Source organism: Podarcis pityusensis (assembly GCF_964106645.2).
Source record: "Podarcis pityusensis genome assembly, chromosome: 13".
Taxonomy (NCBI): domain Eukaryota; kingdom Metazoa; phylum Chordata; class Lepidosauria; order Squamata; family Lacertidae; genus Podarcis; species Podarcis pityusensis.
In genome coordinates, this window is record NC_138038.1 from 20,579,494 (window position 1) to 20,606,083 (window position 26,590).

The 26,590-nt window shown below is 47.4% G+C and overlaps 2 protein-coding genes across 3 annotated transcripts in view; one reads left to right on the forward strand and one right to left on the reverse strand.

Moving 5' to 3' along the window:
• On the reverse strand, positions 1-21,559 carry ABI3 (ABI family member 3). 2 transcript variants are annotated; one of them, XM_080979473.1, is made up of 8 exons: positions 21,322-21,559; positions 17,053-17,220; positions 11,750-11,926; positions 6,358-6,443; positions 4,231-4,320; positions 2,653-2,825; positions 1,765-1,893; positions 1-238 (listed from the first exon to the last, which is right to left on the reverse strand). In XM_080979473.1, the coding sequence occupies exons 1-8, from the start codon at positions 21,436-21,438 to the stop codon at positions 75-77; spliced, it is 1,104 nt and encodes a 367-aa protein (XP_080835599.1). In that variant the 5' UTR covers positions 21,439-21,559; the 3' UTR covers positions 1-74. The 2 variants fall into 2 exon arrangements, with proteins under 2 accessions (XP_080835599.1, XP_080835600.1); XM_080979474.1 differs by lacking the exon at positions 11,750-11,926.
• The window catches only part of GNGT2 (G protein subunit gamma transducin 2), a 20,105-nt gene continuing 12,521 nt past the window's right edge, over positions 19,007-26,590 (forward strand). Inside the window, exons 1-2 of the mRNA XM_080979559.1 lie at positions 19,007-19,033; positions 26,333-26,495. Of these exons, the coding sequence (XP_080835685.1) occupies positions 19,011-19,033; positions 26,333-26,495 (186 nt within the window). The 5' untranslated portion in view covers positions 19,007-19,010. The remainder of the gene's footprint in view (positions 19,034-26,332; positions 26,496-26,590) is intronic.

Consider the following 26,590-nt stretch of genomic DNA (forward strand, 5'->3'; position numbering starts at 1 on the left):
TTCACCAAATCTCACATTTTAAGTATCTGCATTTTTAAAAAAACCAAAAATCTCCAGCATCCGTTCTGCTTCCTTCATGGCAGAGGCTCCGCATAGTTCCCTGGGAACAATCCCTTTGCTTCACTTGTCACCCCCTCACACCAGCCATCTGAGTATCTTCGTGTCACGTAAATAACAGTCCCCTCTGCGAACGAGAGTTCTTGTTCCTGCTGCTGAGTATAAGGGTAGAGGGTCACCACTGAAGGCAAAGGGGAAGAGAAGGGGGAAAGGAGGTCAGCAATGAAAAGCAAAAAAAATCACCAGTCCCGAAACGCATTTACAGAAGGAAGGGAACCTGGGAATGGCAATTTGGGGATCATCTGGTCAATAGGATACATGTCACTCATGGCATTCACTGAATAGCATAAACAGCAGAGGCTTGGTGCTGTTGAGGATGGCGGGTGGAAAGCAAAAGGCCAGTCCACTGGGAAGTTCTGCCGTGGCCCTGTGCAAATTAACAGGAGCTCCACGAGAAAACTAATCAGATAGATGGATAGGTGTTTCTCAATGGGGCTCACGCATTAGAGCTTCCCAGCAGACCTGTTAGTACAGTTGTACCTCGGAAGTCAAACGGAATCCATTCCAGAAGACTGTTTAACTTTCGAAACATTCGGAAACCAAAGCGCGGCTTCTGATTGGTTGCAGGAAGCTCCTGCAGCCAATTGGAAGCTGCGGAAGCCCCGTCAGACATTCCGCTTCCAAAAGAACGTTCGAAAACTGGAACACTGACTTCTGCTTTACCATCGTTTGGGAGCCGGAATGTTAGTCTCCCAAGGCATTCGGGAGCCGAGGTACAAGTGTATATACAAGTTGGATTTTAAACCTTGGAGACTCAAATGTCTTTGTACAGCCCCAATATAAAGGTAAAGGACCCCTGACAGTTAGGTCCAGTCGCGAACGACTCTGGGGTTGCAGCACTCATCTCGCTTTATTGTCCGTTCACCTTCTCGCTGGAGTGGTACCTATTTATCTACTTGCACTTTGACATGCTGTCGAGCTGCTAGGTTGGCAGGAGCTGGGACCAAGCAACGGGAGCTCACCCCATCGCGGGGATTCGAACTGCCGACCTTCTGATTGGCAAGTCCTAGGCTCAGCGGCTTAGACCACAGCGCCACCCGCGTCCCCTATTTAGAAAGCCCCAATATAGGGCTTTCTAAACAGAAATGCAGATTGAAAAGGAACAGAGGAGAAATCCACTGCAGTGGTAAGCAGAGAAGCACAACATTTGTGCAGAACAGAGAAAATGCAGGCAAATAAAGAGTCTTGCAGTATTGCATAGTCCTCATTGCGGAACAGGGCTGGGCGATATATCGATATATGGTCCAAAACCGGTTTGAAGTCCATATTATGATATCAGTTTCATAGTTTTTGACCTGGCAATATATTACGAATCATGATGTCTGTGCTATGCAAAAAAATCACAATGCAGGAAAAACCATGATGCCAGCCAATGCCTCTACACAGTTCCATCCTTATTTCAGACATTGTGATATATCAGTATATCACAATGTTTAGCTGGTGATAATGTAGAAAACCAGATTTTGCCCAGCCCTACTGCTGAATAGGTCAAAGGCCAGTCAAACACCTGGGATTACAGGTAAGTGTGTCTACAGCAGATGGTTTCAGGTGGTTTAGACCCCCAAGCATATCAGTGCTGATTGTCAGAATGCAAACCGAATGCCCAGGTAGCCGACTCCAGGAGTTTTCTTATCTTTAGCAAGGTACCTTTTTCCAGATAGGTGTCGGGGGCCCATGGCAATTTCTCTGGGGGTGGCGGAGGGGGAAGGAGCGGAGGCACCAGCTGCTCCAAATTAGAGGCGTCCAGTGGTGGAGGGATCATTGGAAAATCAAGGTCTGCAAGCAAACACACACACACACATGCTACTGACTCTTTCACAAACAAGGAAAATAAAAAAAATGTGTTCCTGTGCGCTTGGCCTTCCATGCCTGCTTGCCATAATGAGGAGAGAAGTGCATTGAAAGGGCATCACACTCACTCAGAGGAATATGCTTAGTGAAGTGAAGTGTAGGGGGGTTCCCACGAGGCAAGACATAGCGATAACGGCAAGAACCTTTTATTGAACTACATAACTGGGAAACAGGGGCAAAGCAACTGCTTATATACATTCCTGAAAGCCTGGGCCACTCCCACTCCCAACGCGATTGGCTGTCTAAACTTCCAAGCTGTGAATCACGACTCAGGAGTTCAAGGGCCAATGGCAGAGGCCCAAATCCTGAAATGTTCTTTGATTGGACATCATGTATCCAATCAGAACACAGGAGCTCAGAATCCTTAGTCCAGGCTCAAGCTCAGGCAAACACAGACCGCTGAATACATAACATTTAGCATTTCAGGTCACACCGTGACCAACCAAAGGACTCTGGGAAGCAGAACAGGGATGCAATCGGACTCCCCTATTCATTTTCCCCAGCAACTACTGCCTCTGCCTGAACTCAGGGTGTCCTGGAAACTGTACTCAGGTATGTCGGTTCTGAAGCCAATTCCACAGTCCTGCACTTGTGGGGTACATAAAGCCAGGCATGCAATTACCCCAGCTAATTTTGAGTTCAGTTTTGTTCTGGCTTTGAAAAAGGAGGAGGAGGTAGCCTTACCTGGGGTGACATCGCTGACTACAAAAGGTGGTGGCGGTGGCAATAGATCTTCTGGAAGAGGAGGAGGAAGAACATCACTTGCCTCTGCCGGTGGAGGAAAAGGCGAGAGCGCAGGCGGTGGAGGTGGTTCAGTAGATGTGATCATACCAGTCTTCTCCATAGCTTCTGTGGGGCTGCAGTGACATTCAAAGGAGGAAGATTTAGGTAAATGCAAGGTACACTGCCCCTGGGCAGGGATGGGGAACCTGCTGGCCTTGTGGATGTTGTCGGACTACAGCTCCCATCATCACTGATCATTGCCCATGCTGGCTGGGGCTGATGGGAGTTGGAGTCCAACAACATCTGGAAGCCCCAGGTCCTTTCCTAGTGGAGGGTCGGCACAGAAGACGCCTGAGCTGATGATACAAGAAGGAAAGACCATTTCTTGATGCTAGAGTGGGGAGGCTGAGCTAGATGCTTTCACCCTGCTGGGCTCAGGTGGATTTTTACTTTCGTTGCTGCACTGTAGATGTTGCCATGGGGGATGTTTCAAAATGGCACCCCCATCCCAGCTGTCTCAGAGGGTTCAGCTGCAGGCTTCCATTGCCTTATGTTGTGGAGCAGGATTAAGAGCGTCATTTTGTGGAGCCCAAACAAAGCTAAGAAGGTCTGAGAGGCAAGTCATTTCACCATCTGTTGTCTGGAGCCATGGCTGAGCAGTAGAGCATCGTGCTTTGCACACCAAAGGTCCCTGGTTCAATCCCCAGGCAGGACTCCCAATTTAAAAACCTAGAAAGCTGCAACCAGCCAGTGTAGACAAATACTAAGCTCGGTGGACCACTGATGGTATAAGACAGCTTGCTTGCCTTGGAAGGAAACAAGCTGGTGAGAAGCCCAAATCTGCAGCTGCCCTCCCCTGAGCCGAGAGGAGCAGGTTGGAATAGGAGCTAGGTTCCAAGTTCCCAGCTCTGAACTCCGTAGAACCTGTAGAGATGGAAGGGGCACCCAGGGTCATCTAGTTCAACCCCCTGAAATGCAGGAATCCTGCCCACATCCATCCCTGTGTGGGCTCAAACCACCAACCTTCTAGTTCACAGCCACACACTGACCAGGGTTAGGGTGCTGACTTGGGCATCACCCAAAAAGAGCATAACATTTGCTAATTTATATGCTTTTAGAGAAACAGTTCGTTTAAAATACAGTGGTACCTCGGGTTAAGTACTTAATTCATTCTGGAGGTCCGTTCTTAACCTGAAACTGTTCTTAACCTGAAGCACCACTTTAGCTAATGGAGCCTCCCGCTGCTGCCGCACCGCTGGAGCCCGATTTCTGTTCTTATCCTGAAGCAAAGTTCTTAACCTATTTCTGGGTTTATTTCTGGGTTAGCGGAGTGTGCAACCTGAAGCGTCTGTAAACTGAAGCGTATGTAACCCGAGGTACCACTGTAGAAAGGCAACAGATCTCGCCAAAGACCCCTTGGAACTGGAACTTATCTTCATTTTCCATAGAAAAGTAGCCACCAGTTTTCTCCCTGAGTTTGGCTTTGCCACCCACCCCGTGTCTCCTTTTGTGCCATGCTGGGAATCCCACAAACGGTACCTCAGTGATGACAAAGATGAAGCAGATGAGGAGGGTTTGCCCTCTGGGACAACTGGTGGCCGTATTGGCTCTGGAATCCGTTGACTTCTCCTAAAAAAAACCAAAAAAGTTTGAGTTGAATGTTTATCTTGATCTTCCTCTCTTATCTACTTTGCTTTTGCTTATGAAGCATGTTGTCCAATCAGTGGACCTCCTTCTCTGCCAGCAGACAGGTTAGGATTGCAGACAAAACCTGGCACACTTTAGATCAGGCTTCCTCACCCTCCGCCCTCCAGATGTTTTGAGACTACAATTCCCATTATCCCTGACCATTGGTCCTGCTAGCTAGGGATCATGGGAGTTGTAGGCCAAAAGCATCTGGAGGGCCAAGGTTGAGGAAGCCTGATCTAGAGGGCCAAGGTCGAGGAAGCCTCCTTTAGATGTTTTGGACTACGAGTCCCATCAGCCCCAGCCGGCTGATTGGGGTTGATGGGAGTTGTAGTACAAAACAGCTGGACTGCAAAACACGTAATGGAAAGAGTTTCGGTTCCAGTTGTGTTGGGAAGGGGAGGAAGGCAATAGCGAAAGCTTGGATCCTAGAACAATAGGCAAGTAGGATCCTAGAATGCTACAACTGATTGGCCTGCAGGAAAAGACCAATCAGGCTCCAGGAGGAAGTTAATCAGCCTATTAGGCTGGTAGGATCGTAGAATGCAACAACTGATTGGCCTGCAGGAAAAGACCAATCAGGCTCCAGGAGGGAAGCAGAATCAGCCAATCAGATGGGACTCATTGTGTAAATAATGTACCGTATTTTTCGCTCGATAACACGCACCTGACCATAACACGCACATAGTTTTTAGAGGAGGAAAACAAGAAAAAAAAATTCTGAATGAAACAGTGGATGTATCATTTTTGTGCTTCATGCTGTGGCCACAGACATGTGATTTGATGGTGAGTTTGGGGTAGCCCAATGCAAAAATCCTGAGTCCACGTGGATCTGTGCTTTGTAACCACGTTTTTGCACCATTGTGGCCCCAGGCAACAGTGGGTGCGTGATTTTTTTGGTGCAGGCTGTAGCCATGGACATGCTATGTGATCTGATGGTGAATTTGGGGTGACCCAATGCAAAGATCCTGTGGATCCATGCTTTGTAACCACGTTTTTGCACCATTGCAGCCCCAGGCAACAGTGGGTGCCTGATTTTTTTGGTGCAGGCTGTAGCCATGGACATGTAATGTGATCTGATGGTGAATTTGGGGTGACCCAATGCAAGGATCCTGAGGATCCATGTGGATCCGTGCTTTGTAACCACGTTTTAAGTGGAGAGGGAAGGAAAAACACAGAAGGGACAAGGAGCACGAGAGGGGTGTGCGGAGAAGCAGCTGGCTAACAAAGCAGGAGAAGGCTTTAACGGGAGGGAGGAAAGGAAGGCAAAAGTTCCCCACCACCACCCAAGCCAGCCCCCCCCCTCTCTCCCACCTGCATGTTTTCCGGCTGCCTGCGAGTCCCTATAATGCTGGACGCAGCAGCAGCAGCACCGGAGCACGGAGAGGAGGAGGTGGTGGCTGTCGGCTGTGCTCCTAGCCTACGGAACCTGAGCCGGGTGGGCTGGAGCCTGCGCACAGTGTGACTAGGAAGGAATTAGAAGGAAGGACGCGATCCTTTCCTTTCCCCTCTGCTTGCCAGGAGGGCAGGGGATTTCCCTGCTCTTTGTTGCGTTTGAGCAAACACAGCAACCGAAAACAGAAGAGGGTGGGCAGTAAGACCCTGAGGCAGAATGCAGGAAAGCAGCAACCTCCTCTCTTTAGCCTTCCCTCCTCCGCACGATCTGATTTTTGCCTGATTTTTGCCCCTGTACTCGGGCCAGTCGGCTCCAGGGACCACACATTCGCTCAATAACACGCACAGACATTTCCCCTTACTTTTTAGGAGAAAAAATGTGAGTGTTATAGAGAGAAAAATACGGTATATAAAAGCCTGAGGTTTTGGGGGGGCAATTCAATCACTGTTTTACAAGCTGCAATAAAGAGCATGAAATCACTACAGGACTCTGAGCATATTTCAGAAGGGCAATATTTGAGAAGAAATCTTGGCTGCGCTAGAAGGCTAACTAGAACTTCATGCCTCTACTTGATGCAATCTCACCTAAGGCTCCCAGATGACTGCCCTGATGATGTCGCATTTCCTCGCCGGCAGAGAGTCCCTGTTTTGGCCAACTGTGTGCCATGATCCTAAGAGAGAGACCAGAAGGGAAAGAGGTATGTGAAAGAGAGAAAACCCATACTAGTATTCTTCAAGGCAGTGCAGCTTTTTCAGCAGAGGATTAACCTGTTGTCAGTCACCTTCTCCTCTGGCCACTGACTCTGGCGGTAGCTGCAGCTTCTGAACCACTTACAAGGACAGTCCCACATAAGGCATGTTAACGGTACTGTAGTCAAGGCCGCTTTAGGTTACCAACGCATGCAAAGGCATAACAATTTGGCAGCTGATGCTCTAGTATTGCTGCAACGTTCTAATCAACAGAGCTAAAGATTTACGTCCGTTCTAAAAGCGTCTTTCCACTGAATTAAAAAAGTGCTCTCGCTGTAGCAAAAGTTCCTCAGGTGTGGAAGCAGCCTCAGTTCGCTGCCAGTGTGTGAATTTGCTCTGTTGATGTATATAGGAAGTTAAATTATACTTAGACTGTTGATCCACCTAGCTCAGTAAAGGACCCCTGGACAGTTATGTCCAGTCAAAGGCAACTATAGGGTTGCGGCGCTCATCTCGCTTTCAGGCTGAGGGAGCTGGTGCTTGTCCACAGACAGCTTTCCAGGTCATGTGGCCTGCATGACTAAACTGCTTCTGGCGCAATGGGACACCGTGACGGAAACCAGAGCGCATGTTTACCTTCCTGCCGCAGCGGTACCTATTTATCTACTTGCACTGGTTATAAATCTACTGCTGGTTATAAATCGTGGATAGAAACTATCCCAAGCCATTGTCTTGCTTCACATCTTGCTGCCTGCCATAAAGGTAAAGGAAAACAACACCTGGACAGTTAAGTCCAGTCAAAGGTGACTATGGGGTTGCAGTGCTCATCTCGATTTCAGGCCAAGGGAGCCAGCGTTTGTCCACAGACAGCTTTCCAGGTCATGCAGCCAGCATGACTAAACTGCTTCTGACATAACGGGACACCGTGATGGAAACCAGAGCACACAGAAACACTGTTTACCTTCCTGCCACAGCAGTACCTATTTATCTACTTGCACTGGCATGCTTTTGAACTGCTAGGTTGGCAGGAGCTGGGACTGAGCAATGGGAGCTCACTCAGTCACAGGGATTCGAACCGCCGACCTTCTGATCGGCCAGCCCAAGAGGCTCAGTGGCATAGACCACAGCATCTTCTCAGTATTGTGCACCGACTGCCAGAAGTGGCTCTCTAGGTTGTCGGACAGGGATGCTCCCACCCATAACTGGGGATGCTGGGGATTGAACCCGAGACCTTCTGCCTGGGAAGCAGAGGCTGTCCCCCTGAGCTACAGCCCTTGCTTGCCCCATCCTGCAACCAAAGCTCACATTCCAGGCCTACTTAGGCCTCTCGCTGTCATCTGACATGTGAAATAAAAATGTTAAGGTCTTATATTTTAATGAATGTTCATAAAATGTACCAACCAAGCACGTACATAGATATGTGGACCACATGTCTGGAGCAGCACAGGAATACCGCCCTGAAACCATTTTGACTCCCAAACTGACCAAATGTTTTCTCTGCAAGGAGGGAGGGGGTGAGGGAACCTTCCCATTGTCTCAGGAATTGGGTAATCACCATCTCAAAGAAATGGCCAGACTACCAGGAAAGGCAATCAGATAAGGCATTATCAGATAACCTGGCAGACAGGAAAAAATAACAACATTCAAATTTCTGTTGTAGACCACCTTTTCTGTGATGTATGTATGATGTACGGAGGGGTGGTCTTGAGCTCCAGTGCAGGGAATTTAAAATGTCTATATAAGGGCAGGCACACCTGGGTTCTGGGTCCTCCGCCTTTTCTGCATGTGAGGGGAGCACCCTGTTGCAACAGTTCAATAAAGATCAGGCTTACTAGCTGCTTTGCTTCTCAATATTCTCTGGTTGGCCTCTGTTATTTTCTCCTACCGATGGAGAACCTACAACAGACTCTGTAAGGGCTCTTGTGTCCCCCATAAGGGAATAAGGGCAGATTTTGTTTATTACACATGTTTCTACCGGGCTTCTGCACCTGTTTTTAGAGAGAGGGGGGGCTTTTCCTTTCCAGTCTTCTGGACTTAGCATCAAAAGGCCAAGCTTGAAAGCCTCCCTTCCACAGGAGCGCACCTTTTCGTGAAACTGGGTCATGCATCTTGGGGGCCCCTCAGTCACTGAGCCAAATCTGCATGCCAACAAAGGGCAGCAGCCAAAGTGGCGCAAGGCCCCTGCTGTGGCAGCAGCCCCAGCTGCGGAGAGAACGCCGCTGGGGAAGCAGACGCCAGTGTGGGAACCGAGAGCCCGGCAAATCTTTGCCTCATCAGTTTCAGGCCCTTGTGGTTGAGATCGGTCTCGATGGCTGGCCGCAGCTGACAGCACAATTCTCCTTTTTCTCTTCACGAGAGAGTGCCCAGTGGGGAAGGAAGAGAGAAGCGCTTAAATTTAACTTGCAGGCGTCCTTATGTAGCTGCGACTTCTCCGTTTGCTGCAGGCTGAATTCAGAATGGTATTACTGCTCTGGGGTGGTGTGGAGAGAAGTGTTTGAGACACGTGAAAGTGTGTGGGTGCTTTGTCATCCCCTTTCTTAAATTAAAGAAAGGTCCTTTATTTGGCAATACGGCACTTGGGTCATATCCCCACACCATACGGTTAAAGCAGTAGCGTACCACTTGAAACCGTCATGGCTTCCCCCAAAGGATTCTGGGAAAGACAGTTCATTAAGGATGTTGGGAGTTTTTAGGAGACCCTCCACAATTCCCAGCATTCTGTTTAGGGAAACTTTTAACATTTGACGCACTATTGTACTTTAATATTTTGTTGGAAGCTGCCCAGAGTAGGTGGGGAAACCCAGCCAGATGGGCGGGGTATTATTATTATTATTATTATTATTATTAAGCCATAGCTCTTCAAGTAGGATAAGAGTACTTTGAATGTGTGCTGTGGATGTGACCTGTAATCCTCTTTTAAAAAAGGGATCCCTTTCTTAAAATAAATAGCAGGTGGAAACTCTATTCTAAGACTCGGTTTCTCCTCCTTCAGAAGCTGCCATCTGCATATATATATTTTCTTTTTTTAAAAAAAATAATATTTTATTTTGAGCTTAAAAGTCACGTTTTGTCACTCAGCAGTTATATCCAATTCTACCACATTTTTCAATATTTTCTCAGCCATCATGAGGGTTAGAAACTTGTGTTCAGGAAGTTGACGTCATGCAAAACTCACATGAGCCGTGAGTACAGTTACATTAATTAAGTCTCACTGAAAGTGATACTAGTTACTTGCGACTATTCTATCTGCCATTAATTTCGATATAACCTTTTGTGATTAAATTTCTTTGGATTTGGGACGTTGCTTTGTTTTGTTTTTTGACTACTAAAGATATTGCTGTCTGAGTGCTCTCTTTCTAATCTTTCTTTTTCTTTTTTTTTTAAAGGAAGAAAGCAATTGCTTGGTGGTTCATCAAAAGACGTACATTTTCCACAGAGGAAGTGCTTGGAGACTCACTGTCTGTTACTGAGTTTCGGTCTCTAGATAAGTCATCAAATCTTCTGGCTTAGGCCACAGCACCTCTCGTTTTGAGTCCAAAGCAAACCACACACTGTGCAGCAAGTATTACCACAGCCAGACATATGAATAAAACTAATGATATATTAATTTGCTTGTTTGCTTCCTTCTGCCATTGATGCTGCTCAGTAATTCTAGTGGCGATGTGATCTCCCAGGATGCCCATCTCTGTTGCTCAGAAATTCCCTGGCTTTGTGATAAGTCCAGAGAACAACAGCATTTTTTTCCCCTTTTAGTTTTAGGGTTTTTTGCATTATGTTAACAGGAGTGATGGCACATATATTTTCTCCACATTTTGCCTCAGGATATACCAGCTGACCTATATGGCTGGTATGCGGATGCACGTGGCGCTGTGGTCTAAACCACTGAGCCTCTCTTGAGCTTGCCGATCAGAAGGCTGGCGGTTCGAATCCCCACAATGGAGTGAGCTCCCGTTGCTCTGTCCCAGCTCCTGCCAACCTAGCAGTTTGAAAGCACACCAGTGCAAGTAGATAAATAGGTAATGCTACAGCGGGAAGGTAGACGGCGTTTCCATGCGCTCTGGTTTCCGTCACAGTGTTCTGTTGTGCCAGAAGCGGCTTAGTCATGCTGGCCACATGACCCAGAAAGCTGTCTGTGGACAAGTGCCGGCTCCCTTGGCCTGAAAGGGAGACGAGAGCCACAACCCCATAGTCGCCTTTGACTGGACTTAACCGTCCAGGAGTCATTTACCTTTACCTTTATGGCAGGCAGCGAGACATTGGCTTGGGATAGTTTCTATCCACAATTTAGAACCAGTGCTAGATTTTGGTAGTTTGCTATTTTAATTCTCAAGGTATTTATATACTCTGGTGTTTAGTTATTCTAAATGCACTCATACACACACACACACGGTGTTAAAGCCAGTGTGGTGTGGTAGCTTGTGTGTTGGTCTGGGACCTGGGAAACCCAGGATCCAGTCCCCACTGACTGGGAGATCCAGTCACTGCCTCTCAGGCTAGCCCCCCCAACAGGGTTGTTGTGAGAATAAAATGATGAGCGGGTGGAGCCACATACACCACCTTGAGCTCTCTGGAATAAAGGCAGGATAGAAGTGTAATAACAATAAAGCAACAACTGTCTTTATCAGATGTATGATCTGAAGTATGCAAAAGGGTTTGGTTGTTTGTTGAATTTATATCCTGCCCTTCCTCTCAAAGGAGCCATTTATATTCTCTCTGTCAAGATAGGATCTAGCCTGCCAGTACTCCTATGCTAGCAGGCAGAAATTCAATAGGTGTGGCTCCCCCCCCCCCCCCACATTCCATAGCAGTACAAAATCCAGCACAATTTCCCCAGAAGATTCAACAGCATGTACTCCTTTTCCTCTCTGGATAAGGACCTTTTGGGTGGTGCTGTGGGTTAAACCACAGAGCCTAAGTCTTGCCAATCAGAAGGTCAGTGGTTCGAATCCCCGCCACGGGGTGAGCTCCCGTTGCTCGGTCCCAGCTCCTGCCAACCTAGCAGTTTGAAAGCACAAAGTGCAAGTAGATAAATAGGTACCGCTCTGGCGGGAAGGTAAACGGCGTTTCCGTGCGCTGCTCTGGTTCGCCAGAAGCGGCTTAGTCATGCTGGCCACATGACCCGGAAGCTGTACGCCGGCTCCCTCGACCAAGAAAGCAAGATGAGTGCCGCAACCCCAAAGTCGGCCACAGCTAGACCTAATGGTCAGGGGTCCCTTTACCTTATGGCTTGTCAGCATGGAAGATGACTACAGCTAGGGGAGCAAAGGAGGCCATGCCCAGCTCTTACCTTTATTCCGTGCCCAACATCATCCAAACTGTTGAAGTTCAGTGGTTTCCTGTAATACGCCTCCAGGGGCTCCACGTGGCTTGGGGGGATGATTTTCTGTTGATGCGGAAATCTCTTGCAAACAGAAAGGGCCCCGATCTCTCGGCGGGACACTTTCTCCATGTGCATCTCCACCACCTGAGGCAGAAAGACACGGTGAAGGAAGGAGGCCATAGCTGGGTCAGGGACCATTTGCAGGAGCTGGTTTAATTGTATTTCTAGTCAACACTCAAACTGGCAGCACCCTACCATTTTGGTGGGGGGGGGGACAGGTGGCAAAGCCCACTCCCCAGGGAAGCCATTTTTGGCTCCTCCTCTCCCACAATTGACTCCTCATTGGCCCTCTCTGCTGCTCACGGTATCCTGCATATTCGTGGTGTACACAGTTCTGTCTGATCCCTGCCCTTCAATATCTGTCGCCTGATAGTACAGCCGGCTTCAGTCATCTGGGTTTTCTACCCTCAAGCACCAAAATATGGGCTTGGATTGTGGTGTTTGGAGGTATATTCCCCAACATGTCACTGAGGCAAAAGTAATGCATTGTGGTGGATTTATAATGAGCTATCCACACTTCATTCCGCTTTATTAGCTGTTCTACGAAAGTTCGCCGTTAGGCTGGCCTCAACCAGAGCCAGGGCTTTTTTGGCCATGGCCCCGATCTGGTGGAACGCTCTGTCACAAGAGACTAGGGCTCTGCGGGACTTGACATCTTTCCGCAGGGCCTGCAAGACAGAGCTGTTCCACCAGGCCTTTGGCCAGGGCACAGCCTGACCCCCTCCTTTGGCAATCCTCACAGAACGCTAGCCCAATGGTTGCCATTAATTTGATTTGAATTAATTTTATAATGGAATGATTTTAGAATGTTGTATTATTTTATTGTTGTTAGCCGCTCTGAGCCCGGCTTTGGCTGCGGAAGGGAGGGATATAAATAAAATATTATTATTATTATTATTATTATTATTATTATTATTATATTATGGCCGTCTGCAGGGACACTTTTGGGCTACAATGCAACAACAACAACAACAAAAACCCCTGAATATTTGTGATATAAAAAATTGCAGGATTACTGCAGGAAGCCAGAGGGCATGCACCAATGGATACAAAGAAGTATATCCTCCCCCCCCCAAAAAAAAACAACCTTTGCAGGTGCAGGCCATATTGAAAGCAGGATTGCGTATGACCACCCCAATGGCTTCAGGAGCCCAAATCTTCACGGATGCATAACAAAAAGGACATTTGGAGACTGTTTGCTGGTAATGCCACACTGCAAGTACGGCACTGAATTCTGTGCATGGTGGCCCCAAGAAGATATGGGGAAAGATTCAGAAGAGGAAGCCAAAGCCATAATGAGGGGAATACTGAACGATGGACTTGTCCTGGCCAGAGCTTTGTAAATACTGCGGTTGCATGACTGCACAGCTGTGTACATGGCTATATACTTAAAGCAAGGGAGGAGACTGAGAGGGGGATGTGACAGCCATCTTCAAATATCTCAAGGGCTCTCACATGGAAGATGGAGCAAGCTTGTTTTCTCCTGCTCCGGAGGGTAGGATTCGAACCAATGGATTCAAGTTTGCAAGGAATTATTGTTCAGTTGTTGTTATTATTGTTGTTAATTTAGTTTGAATACTGCCATATACCCGCAGGTCTCAGGGCGGTTCACAGATTCCGACTAAACATCAGCCTTCCTTGGAGGTTTATAAGCTGGGGGGACTTAAGGTGAGGCTTCAAACTAGTTCAGGGGCTTTTGCTGAGATTCCTGCATTGCAGGGGGTTGGGTTATATGACCCTTCAAACTCTACAGTTCTATTATTCTACTTCCCCCCCCCCAAAGAATCCTGGGAATCCTGTAGTTTACACAGTTCCCAAGATTCTTAGGGGGTAGTCACAGTGCTGTGAGTTAAACCACAGAGCCCAGGGCTTGCCGATCAGAAGGTCGGTGGTTTGAATCCCCGCGACGGGGTGAGCTCCCGTTGCTCTGTGCCAGCTCCTGCCAACCTAGCAGCTCGAAAGCACACCAGTGCAAGTAGATAAATAGATACCGCTCCAGCGTTCACGACTGGAACTAATGGTCAGGGGTCCCTTTGCCTTTACCTTATTTCCCACCCCAAAGAATCCTGGGAACTGTAGTTTACACCAAACTACAGTTCCCAAGATTCTTAGGGGGTAGTCGTGCACTTTAAATGTATGGGGTGTATGGCTGCAGCATACCACCAAGGCTGCTGGTGGTAAGGAAGTACCCCCACCTCAATGGCACATTTATTCATTCATAGAGAGCGGCAAATAAATTCATTCATAAAGAGCGGAAAATAAATTCAGTTTGAATCTCCCAGTCCTTGGTCAGGTTCAGTTGGAAGTTCATTCCCACTGAGTTTGATTAGAGTTGCTTGCGACTACGGGTGCGGGCTGTAAACGAGGGTGCTTCCACTTCAAACTGGACCTCGGATGTAAACTCATAAACCTTCTTGCTGCCTTGGCCTCCGCTCTTCCCCAAACAGCGTATGGCACTTAACAACGAGAAGACGGACAGCGTGCCTTGCTGTGAAGAAATGCACCAGGCAAGGCAAGCAGATGGAGATGTTGTTTAACAGGCAATTCCCAAGGTGTTTGCCTCAAAATATACTGCACGAGGGGAAGCCGCAATGAAACTACACAGCAGTTATAAGTGGGCACAGCATTGCATTCCTTCCTAAAAGCCCCTTTTGCAGAACAGCTGTGTCTCCGTGCTTGATTTCCAGCGACATTTCAGGGGACTTAAGGTGAGGCTTCAAACTAGTTCAGGGGCTGAGCCTTGGTTCAGATTAACCTTTTGCCCTAGTGAAGCAGGACATCCGATCTAAAGCAAAGGTGGCTGTTGCCCGTTAATCTCTTCTTGGCATAAAGCGATGAGGAAAGACTCAGTAACCTCTTACAACAACATCCAGAGAGCTAGTCATGAGTCTGTTGCAGAAGACAACAGCAGACAGGGCTCTGGCAGAAGACCTGTTTATCGAGCACCTGTCCTTATTTGCAGGGAAATCTGACGACATTGGTTATTTGATGAGCCTTCATTCCTATTTGTTTGCGGGAAGTTTGGATGATCATGAAGTCAAAGTGAGGGTTGTGCCAAACTTTCCACTGCATTTCACCATCCCTATCCTTATTGCCGGGATGCAGGTGGCGCTGTGGGTTAAACCACAGAGCCTAGGACTTGCTGATCAGAAGGTCGGTGGTTCGAATCCCCGCGATGGGGTGCGCTCCTGTTGCTCAGTCCCTGCTCTTGCCAACCTAGCAGTTCAAAAGCACCTCAAAGTGCAAGTAGATAAACAGGTACCACTCTGGCGGGAAGGTAAACGGCGTTTCCGTGCGCTGCTCTGGTTTGCCAGAAGCGGCTTAGTCATGCTGGCCACATGACCCGGAAGCTGTATGCTGGCTCCCTTGGCCAATAAAGCGAGATGAGCGCCACAACCCCAGAGTCGGTCATGACTGGACCTAACGGTCAGGGGTCCCTTTACCTTTACCTTACCTTATTGCCGGAAGTCAGATATTTGGGGAGAGCAGGTTTGTTGTGGTCTATTGCACAACATGCAATTTGTTGGGATGTGATTGAATCCCATCTGAAAACAGCAACAGCCTGGAAGCACCCAGAGGCCTTTAAGGCAGGTAAGGGGCAGAATGCAGATTGGAATCTACTGGTAGATCTCTGGATTATTTTTGATAGATCAGCAAGGGTTTCTGACTCCCAGTTATTCAACAAGAAGGTTACTTTCCCCCACCTTAATTAGGCTACTGAAATGAAGAAAGCTATCCAGCGGTAGACTTTTGTGCGAAAGGCTTGTGAGCCCAGTTGAGTTCGGGTGCTAAAAACAGTCTCCTAGCCTCACACAGTTCCAAGGCATCTTGGACACTGGAAGCTGCCATAAATTGACTCACTAACTCCCATGGGGTTTTCTCCCATCCCTGCCAGGGATTGAACCCGAGACCTTCCTCATACCAAGCAGATGATCTACCACTGAGCTACAGCCCTTCCCTCATTATATCTGCTATCAGGGCCGGCCCACTCATGAGGCAAGGTGAGGCAAGTGCCTCAGGTGACAGGATCCACAGGGAACAATTCCACTGAAGAAGATAACCATGGTCACCCAGACCTAGTTGCTGATAGCAAAGGACCCCGCCACCCCATAATGGTTCAAGCTTCAAGAACCCAAAAACGTAGGTCCACCACTGGTCTAAGTCATCTCCTTATGTTCCTCTGTCAACGATGAGATTTGAACCAGGGTTAACCAGCTCACAGCTCACTCTCTTATTCTCTGTGCTATGCCAGCGCACTCTGCCTCTCAAAAAGCTCACCCTCCCTTTCCTTGCATTGTTACACGGTATTTGGGGAGCCTATGCCCCTCTTGTTCATCAGCACATAATGGTGCATATGCTCAGAAGAAGCTCCCCCTCTGGACAAGAGAGACCTGCAGGCACAGAGGTGGTAAATGCACGATTTTGGCAAAGTGTCTTCTGGGATCCAGCAGCAGGAAGCGCCGATTATTAAGCAGAAGGCAAACAGTTATTCCTTACCATTCCCCTCCACACCTCCCTCTTGCGCTGAGCTAAAAGTGGACTTCATCAAAGTGTTTGGAGATACCAAACCGGTGACACGACAGAGGTGATTAATCCATTCCACGGATGTTTCCTGATCCATTATGTTTTTATTCTCTGGGAAACAGGAAAGCCGTCAAGCAACAGGAAGAGGAATCCGATGTCCAGGAACATTGTGTATGCCTCCCTATATTCCAGTATGAAGGGAAAGCACAGGGAGGGGGAATCTCTTTCGGCTGGTTTGTAGTCAGGGCTCAGGGGACAAGGCGGGTCTGTCTGCTTTGGAGCTTTTAAACAGTGACACTGTAAGGAACACACCCAAAAGGCTGGGAAGCACAGAGCAACTCTGCATGGTCAAGGGGCTGGAGCAACTCCCCTGTGAAGACAGGTTACAAAAGATTCCCACCTTGCAGAGGGTTGGACTGGATGACCCTCGTGGTCCCTTCCAGTTCTTCAATTCTATGGTGGAAAGAATTTGTTTCGAATGTGCTTTAGTGGAGCAGCGTGTGTATGGTCCCCCAAATAAAACTGATTTAAACAAAAAATGCATCTCATCCCCTAGGAAGCAGTTTAAGCAGCCAAAACAAAGCAGCCAGGGTCCCGATTCCAATCACAGAGGGCTACCAACTAGAAAAGCAGGTTCTGGGGCAAATAAAGCCCTCCCGCAGCACCTATTCATGTTGTCTTCTCACCTGCGCAATGGAGCAGACTTTGGCTTCCACCTGCCGGACTTCAGCCAGCTGCAAGTCCATCGTTTTGAGGATGTCGCTCGCCAGGTTGCTGATTTGGTAAGCCACGCTGGCTAATGACTGGGTTGCAAAAGCCATGGTTTCCTCGAGGGCTTTCCGCTTGTCCTTTGCCTAAGAGGTTTATGAAAATGGAGGGGGAAGAAGTGAGAACTCTGCCATAAATCAGGACAACTGAATCGGTTTTTTAAAATATTTTTTGTTCTGTGTATACTGCAATGTTCTTTTGTTGCTATGGCCGTTGGCTGACGCAAATAAAGTTTCGTTCATTCAACATTCAACTGTATCGTGGTATAAGTGGCTACGATAGCTCTACCTGCTACACCCAGTATCGCATCCTGCACGGTCACAGCCACACTACCCATGTGCATAAAGTGTGTTTAAAGAATCCTGAGAACGATCGTTTGTTAAGGGCGCTGGGAACTGTAGCTCTGGGAGGAGTAAACTGCAGTTCCCAGCAGCGTGGAAGTGCTGTTGTATATCTACGAACACAGGAAGCTGCCAAGACAGAGACTCCTGGTCCATCGAGCTCATAGCTCAGTTGGTTAGAGCATGGTGCTGATGATGCCAAGGTTGCAGGTTCGATGCCCGTACGGGACAGTGGCATATTCCTGCATTGCAGGGGGCTGGACTAGATGACCCTCAGGGTCCCTTCTAAGTCTATGATCCTATTACTATAATATGGACTTCATATACTGAACTGACAGCAGCTCTCAAGGGTTTCAGCCAAGGTTCTTTCCCACCCCTACCCTACCAGATGCCAGGAATTGAAGCTGGGAAGAAAGAAGAGGAATTCAGGGATGGTTATAAGTTGTGTGTCCTTGCTTCTCAATTTGATCCTTTTATGTATTGCGACTTGCTGTTATTTTTTATTATTATTATAGTTTATTACATGGGTAGGCAAACTAAGGCCTGGGGGTCGGATCCAGCCCAATCAACTCCTAAATCCGGCCCGCAGATTGTTCAGGAATCAGCATGTTTTTGCATGAGTAGAATGTGTCCTTTTATTTAAAATGCATTCTGGGTTATTTGTGGGGCATAGGAATTCGTCATTTCCTCCTCCCCCCCAAAAAATATAGTCCGGCCCTCCACAAGGTCTGAGGGACAGTGGACCGGCCCCCTGCTGAAAAGGTTTGCTGACCCCTGGTTTAGTAATTCTTTATTGCAATTGAAATGTGTAAACTGTTTAAATTATTATTTGCTGATATTTAATTTTACTGTTTACTATTTATATTCTAAGGGATTATTGAATGTTGCTTTATTTGATATAAGTTGTTTATTTTAAAGTTATTGTGACTTTTTTGTATTGGATCAGATTATTATGCGTATGTGTTTTTTCAGCTTGCAAACTGCCTTGTGCAAGGTTGCGGTTTTCTGAAAAGCAAAAAAGAAGACACTTTTCAAAGCAAATACCGTATTGGCCCGAATATAAGCCGCACCCGTATATAAGCTGCACTTTAAAAATTCATTTGGGGGGGGAGACAATACATGAATATAAGGCGCTCCCTTAAAATTACACAGGCACTCACACCCGTTCTGTTTTATCGTATGTCTGTTTCAGCAGCGATATCACAAAAGCCAATTTTTGTAAGGTCGCGAATTTAAGCCACACTAACTTTTCACGGTCAGAATTGGGGGGGGGGGGGGAGTGAAGCTTTGTATTCAGGCCAATACGGTAAATGCAATTTGTCCCCAATTTCACCCCCGAAAAGAAGGACGCGTCCTGGAAAAAGAGGACACATGACAACCCCTTGTGTTTAGCAATATAGAAAGGCAATATGCAAATCAAAAGTGAACTGAAAGTGAAAATGAGTTGCAAGGAACCCCCACCCTAGTAATAAGAATAATATGGACCTATTTTCAATGCCCTCACATTACTGCTTTCTGTACAGACAGTGGTCTGAATGTCATGGGGGAACGAATCCAAGTGAGTAGGCCTTGCTGTTTAAGAAGCTGTCTGGATATACCTAATAATCTTCTGGCCAGAGCCGGATTTAGGTTTGACGAGGCCCCTAAGCTACTGAAGGTAATGGGGCCCTTTATATGTCCAGCTGTCCTTTGTCAACAACAAATTGTCGCTGTTTTTTGTGTTGAACATAAGCTATATGGTAATTTATGGACCTAATAGATATCTAAAGCCATTTGCGCATAACAAAATATGTATTTTATCAAAGTAATTGTTGAACTGAAATACAAATAAGAAGACTTATATTAATAGTGAAATACAATGTTTTAGGGGTTGTTTTTAAAAGTCTGGAACAGATTAATCTGTTTTGCATTACTTTCTATGGGAAAGCGCGCCTTGGTTTTGGAACGCTTTGGTTTTGGAACGGACTTCCGGAATGGATTAAGTTTGAGAACCAAGGTACCACTGTATATAGAAATGAGCAAACCAGTGATATTTTAGGGAGCAGGCTAGCAGGCGGGGCCCATTACTTACATCACAGGAGCCTACACAACACAAAAAAATTGTTGCTGTATGTAGGTTTTATTTGTTTTTTATCTTAGATTTTGGAAATGTACATCCAGGTTTGTTTTTTCCTTTAAATTTTTTTGGGGGGCCCAAGAGTGTAGGGCCCTAAGCTATAGCTTGTGTAGCTTATATGTAAATCCGGCACTGCTTCTGGCTAATTCCAGCGAGGCTAGGTCAACATTCATTGCCTCCAAAGGCAGAGCAGGATGGTGGCATCTCTGCGTAAACTCAAGAGTTCTCTGAGCTGAATGGTCTCTCTCAGGGATAAGGTGCTCCTACCTCGCAGGAGGTAGACAGCATTTAAGATGTCTCTTAAAAAGTAGAGACATCACCTTGCCAACAAAGGTCCGTATAGTAAAAGCTATGGTTTTCCCAGTAGTGATGTATGGAAGTGAAAGCTGGACCATAAAGAAGGCTGATCACCGAAGAATTGATGCTTTTGAATTATGGTGCTGGAGGAGACTCTTGAGAGTCCCATGGATTGCAAGAAGATCAAACCTCTCCATTCTGAAGGAAATCAGCCCTGAGTGCTCACTAGAAGGACAGATCCTGAAGCTGAGGCTCCAATACTTTGGCCACCTCATGAGAAGAGAAGACTCCCTGGAAAAGACCCTGGTGTTGGGAAAGATGGAAGGCACAAGGAGAAGGGGACGCCAGAGGACGAGATGGTTGGATAGTGTTCTCAAAGCTACCAGCATGAGTCTGACCAAACTGCGGGAGGCAGTGGAAGACAGGAGTGCCTGGCATGCTCTGGTCCATGGGGTCACGAAGAGTCGGACACGACTAAACGACTAAACAACAACAACAACCTTGCAGGATCTTCACAGAGACTTCTGAGAGGGCAGGGCAGTGTGAGAGAACCCCAATTCTTCCAGCAGCCAGCCCCCCTCCCAAATAATGCTCCTCAACATCCATCCTCTGCAACATTGCCAGGAACTCCAGTGACCACACTGTGCGTGGCTCTTAACACTGCAGTGCCAGCATGCCGGGCAACTCCTGAAACTTTGCTGCCCTGGGCAGCTTGCCAATAATAATAATAATAATAATAATAATAATAATAATAATAATAAATTTATACCCCGCCCATCCCAGTTCAAAAACCGGGCTCAGGGCGGCTAACAACAAATTTAAAACACTTAATTATAAAAGCAGCATAAAATACAGTATAAAAACATGAACAACAGTAAAATTCAAAAATCAATTTAGGGGAAATAAGCATTAGATTATCCCCAGGGCTAGCTGGCTGGATTGGTCCTACTTGGGCCGGCGAGGAGGCCAGGGGAGAATTAGCTGTGGGGTCCCAGAGCGGGTGATCTTCATAAAAGGGGAGGGGGAGGGAAGGGAAGAGAAATAAAAGATCAGGCTGAATTCAAATGAAAGGCCAGGCGGAATAGCTCTGTCTTACAGGCCTGACAGAAGGAGGTTAAATCCTGAAGGGCCCTAGTCTCATGGGACGCAGCATTCCACCAGGTTGGAGCCATCACTGAAAAGGCCCTGGTGGAGGATAGTCTGACTTCCTTAGGGCCCGGGACCTCTAAACTAAGATTATTCATGGACCTTAAGATCCTCTGCGGGGCATACCAGGAGAGGTGGTCCCGTAGATACAAGGTCCCTAAGCTACAAAGGGCTTTAAAGGTCAAAACCAGCACCTTGAACCTGACCCTATACTCCACCGGGAGCCAGTGGCAAGTCTGCCCGCCTGGCAGGGCCAGCCCCTGATGCAATGCCCTCTTGCCACTCACCTCCTCATAGTTGCTCTCGCAGTAATCCGCCACTTTGAGAAGGTTGCTGTAGTTGTCCTTCAGGGTTCCCCTGGCGCTGGGGATGGCGTTCTGCATCAGCTGCTGCAACTCAGACATATCGCGGCTCCCCACTTCCTTCTCTGAGCACACGGTCTCAGCTGCAGACAGGTTTTGAACCTCGCAGCTGGGCTGGTGAACTCTTTTTGTACTTGAGTTGCCTCCTGTGGGCAGAGCTGATCCCTCCCCCTCAGCCTTCTGTCCCAGACGTCGTCTTGCTGACACCCTGAAATTTATTGCTGCCCTCGCCCAGAAAGCGTGCGTGCGGATTCCTGTACGAGACCCTCTCTGGCCTCCGCCTCTGTAAGCACAGACACCTCCATTCCGCACAGGAGTCTTGAAAAACCGCTCGCATGCCCAGAACAAGGGTCATGAGAATTAACAGAGGAAATTAACAGAGGCGGAGGACCTGTGAAGAGAGGAAACCATTATTTTTAGAACCATTTTGCTTGGCTGATTGCAGAGATCTTGGGAGCAGAGTGTTGGCTTTTATTACTAATCAAGCTGTGGTGAAATGCCCTGGAATCTACTGAGGGTTGAATTAAATATTAATAATAATGATAATAATAACAACAAGAACAGTGGTACCTTGGTTCTCAAACTTAATCCGTTCCGGAAGTCCGTTCGAAAACCAAAGCGTTCCAAAACCAAGGCACGTTTTCCCATAGAAAGTAATGCAAAACGGATTAATCGGTTCCACACTTTTAAAAACAGCAATTTAGCATGAACTTTACTATCTAACGAGACCATTGATCCATAAAATGAAAGCAATACTATAAAATAAATAAGACAATATTGTAGATAATATTTTTTTTAATTTTTTTAAAATTCTTACCTGCACTGATGATAGTCATTTTTTGGATGGGGGGCTTTTATCCATTTCCATAGTCACGCAATCAATCAATCAGTAACTGAACTGGGTTCCACACAGTCACAAAAACAAATTAACCGAAAAAGTCTCAAAAACAAAAACACAAAAGAAATAGCAAAAACAAAAGCGCCCAAGTTAATCCGTTCCGGAAGTCCGTTTGACTTCAGAAATGTTCAAAAACCAAGGCGCAACTTTTGATTGGTGCAGGCGCCCCGGAAACAATCGCCGACAGCTGCATCGGGTGTTCAGCTTCTGAAAAATGTTTGAAAACCAGAATACTTACTTCTGGGTTTTTGGCGTTTGAGAACCAAGGCATTTGAGTACCAAGGCATTTGAGAACCAAGGTACCACTGTAGTAGTAGTAGTAGTAGTAGTAGTAAGGCTTTTTTCCAGCTAGAACTCGCTGGAACTGTTTTGCCACCTCTCAGGTGGGTGCCATTACCATTCTAAGAGAACGAAGGAGGTGTTCATGATGGGGTCAGGCATCTCTTTTTCTAGAAAAATAGCACTAATAATAATAATAATAATAATAATGTCTAGATTAGCTTTGGCAGGGACTGAGCTTCTGTTTTGGTTAAGTTGTGGGTGAACATATCAGACGACACAGCAATTCTTCAAACAGCTCTTGTTTATTCACAGGCCAGAACAGAACTGAACTGAAGGGTTCAGCCAGCCTGCTTATATAGAGCTCCACTACAATGCAACTGTAACCACTTTCTGTAACTATCCAATCACTGAACATCACTTTCAATCCCTTATTTGCATATGTGGACCTGAGTGAAAACTACCTACAGTATCCCCCTGCTGGCCCAGGGTGAGAACTTCAGTACATAACAGTTTTCATGTTTACCTGAGATATTGCCTCTTCCCAAGTCACTTAAGAGCACATGTTTCTACAGTGGTACCTCGGGTTACATATGCTTCAGGTTACAGACTCCGCTAACCCAGAAATAGTGCTTCAGGTTAAGAACTTTGCTTCAGGTTAAGAACAGAAATCGGGCTCTGGCGGCGCAGCGTCAGCAGGAGGCTCCATTAGCTAAAGTGGTGCTTCAGGTTAAGAACAGTTTCAGGTTAAGAACGGACCTCCGGAATGAATTAAGTACTTAACCCGAGGTACCACTGTAATCCTTATGAACATATATCAAGCCCAGTGCTAGTAAAGGGAGTCAGAGGGCTTGGGTGAAGGAAAGAGGGAGTGGGGTAAATGATTAGTCCTTCAGGACTCTGGGTTGAGAAGACCTCTGTATTCACACATTTGATTTGGTACTACAATGAATCAGATCCATATCTGAGGTCCACTTCTCTTTCAACAACCACCAGGGCCTTTTCTGTAGTAGTGCCAAAATTATGAAACGTCCACCCAGGGTAGATCTGCTAGGTTCCTGTTTGATTTTCACTGAGAACTTCTAAGCAACCCCTAGTGCAGCCTTCCCTGGCATGGTAGCCTTCAGATGTTTCTGGACTCCAAGTCCCATCATTCCTGACCATTGACCATGCTGGCTGGGGCTGATGGGAGTTGGAGTCCAAACCATTTGGAGAGCCCCAGGTTGTGGGATGGCTGTCTTGGTGCCTCCCTTTCCCATATACTGTGGTCTGGATGAAAATAAGCAGAGCTGGCCCCTGGTAAATAATAATAATAATGATAATAATCCTGTCTGTTTACTGACCACACAATGAAAGCAACAGGTAGCTGGACCCTGAGGTCCAGACAGAACCTATTGCCCAGAGATTTGTACACTTACAGTTTCCACTGAAGAAGAAATCAGTGCTCAAGTAGGAATTTACGGTATGTTCCGAGAGGGAGGGGAGCTGAGATATTCCGGATGTTAAATCCCTTATCAGTAGACCAAATGAAACAGAAGATTGCTGCAGCTGGGCCAGGGCAGAGAGAGAGAGAGAGAGAGAGAGAGAGCGCACACTGCCCTCTTGACATCTATCCAGCTCTGCTTGCGTTAAGCCTCTAAGTAACTCTGGAGGATAACTCATACAGGGATGCTATGCCCACAAAAACAACTTGAATTTGACCTTGGGTGTTCATGAGCCAGCTTCTGAAGTTAATTTCTCCCCACCCAAAAGAGAAAGAGAGAGGTCTGGGGCTGATCCCTACCTGAAAGCTACTCCTCTGCACCTGCAGGCGCTACAGACAGAAGTACCGTTTTGAGGGGACAGGGGACAGGCAGGTGTGGGGGACTCCCTGGTCCTGAATGGGATAACTGTGCCCCTGAAGGACCAGGTGTGCAGCCTGGGAGTCATTTTGGACTCATAGTTGTCCATGTCCTCTGTGTCCAGGGCAGCTGTCTACCAGCTCCATCTGGTACACAGGCTGAGACCCTACCTGCCTGCGGACTGTCTTGCCAGAGTGGTGCATGCTCTAGTTATCTCCCGCTTCGACTACTGCAATTCGCTCTACGTGGGGCTACCTTTGAAGGTGACCCAGAAACTACAACTAATCCAGAATGTAGCAGCTAGACTGGTGACTGGGAGTGGCCGCCGAGACCACATAACACCGGTCCTGAAAGACCTACATTGGTTCCCAGTATAATTCAAAGTGTTGGTGCTGACCTTTCAAGCCCTAAACGGCCTCGACCCAGTATACCTGAAGGCGCGTCTCCACCCCCATCATTCAGCCCAGACACTGAGGTCCAGCTCTGAGGGCCTTCTGGTGGTTCCCTCCCTGCGAGAAGTGAGGTTACAGGGAACCAGACAGAGGGCCTTCTCGGTAGTGGCTCCCACCCTCCCACCAGATGTCAAGGAAATAAACAACTATCTGACTTTTAGAAGACATCTGAAGGCAGCCCTATTTAGGTAAAGGTAAAGGGACCCCTGACCGTTAGGTCCAGTCGTGGACGACTTTGGGGTTGTGGCGCTCATCTCACTTTACTGGCCGAGGGAGCCGGCATTTGTCTGCAGACAGATTCCGGGTCATGTGGCCGACATGACTAAGCTGCTTCTGGCGAACCAGAGCAGTGCACGGAAATGCCATTTACCTTCCCGCCACAGCGGTACCTATTTATCTACTTGCACTTTGACTTGCTTTCGAACTGCTAGGTTGGCAGGAGCAGGGACCAAGCAATGGGAGCTTCACCCCGTCGCGGGGATTCGAACCGCCAACCTTCTGATTGGCAAGTCCTAGGCTCTGTGGTTTAGATTTAGGGAAGCTTTTAATGTCTGATGTTTTATTGTATTTTTAATATTTTGTTGGTAGCCGGCCAGAGTGGTTGGGAAACGCAGCCAGATGGGCGGGGTATGGCGATGTGCCGTAGTTATTTATTGGTGATGGGCAGGCATGGGCAAACTCGGCCCTCCAGATGTTTTGGGACTACAACTCCCATCATCCCTAGCTAACAGGGCCAGTGGTCAGGGATGATGGGAATTGTAGTCTCAAAACATCTGGAGGGCCAAGTTTGCCTATGCCTGGTGATGGGCATGCAGTCTCCTTTTGCTCCAAGGTCACCTGTCCTCCATTATTATGTAATGCAGGCTTGGCCCTTCAGAAGTTTTGGACAACTCTCCTCCCATCTAGCCAGCACAGTTGTTCTGGCTGGGACTGATAGTGTTTGTGTTCAAAACATCTGGAAGACACAAGGTTGGTGAAGGCTGGCTTAGTCTCTCCCAGGTGGAGTCAGTCCTGCCAATGGAAACAGGTTTGGGCACTGAGTCAACAATGCTGTCACACCTCTGACTCTCTAGAGCAGGGTTTCCCAAACTTGGGTCTCCAGCTTTTTGACTACAGCTCCCATCATCCCTAGCTAGCAGGACCAGTGGTCAGGGATGATGGGAATTGTAGTCCAAAAAAACAGATGGAATCAGGTTTGGGAAACTCTGCTCTACAGTAAATGGGTGGCGGGCAAAACATAGTGGTCCATGAATGGCTATAGAGACCTTGGGGATTCAGAGTTAGGGATTCCCAAGGTCTGATTTTGCAATATTTTAATGTTTGTCTGCAGATAGATCTATTGATCTGCCTTCCCCCCTAAATGTGCCATCTGTTGTCTTCTCCCCCCCCCCCTCTTCCCCCTTACCCTGAGTTTGAGGTTAAGTCAAAACACCTGACCAGTTTTAACTTGCTGAGTCTATTATCAGATTAAGGACAGGAGACAATCAGTTCCAAAGCAAGTCACCACCTAATACCGAAGACGTCTTCGAGCCGACAAGTGGACACGGCAGAGGACATCATCTCACCAGCGCAGGCAAATGTATCTCTAAAACACAGTGGAGCTTTGGAGGGGGGAACACATCAAAAGAGGTAGGTGTTCTCTCCTTGAACAGACCAGGATTGTCTTGTGATGGGAAAACAAAATTGCTGTAGGTCACCTTACCCAGTGCTTTTTTTCCTGGGGG

Coding starts and splice junctions, on each gene's coding strand:
- ABI3 (XM_080979473.1), bottom strand. CDS start 21,438: ATGTCTGAGTTGCAGCAGCTGATGCAGAACGCCATCCCCAGCGCCAGG. Junction 6,444..11,749: donor ATGTTGGGCACGGAATAAAG/GTAAGAGCTGGG, acceptor TCTCTCTCTTAG/GATCATGGCACACAGTTGGC. Junction 239..1,764: donor CGACACCTATCTGGAAAAAG/GTACCTTGCTAA, acceptor CTTTGCCTTCAG/TGGTGACCCTCTACCCTTAT.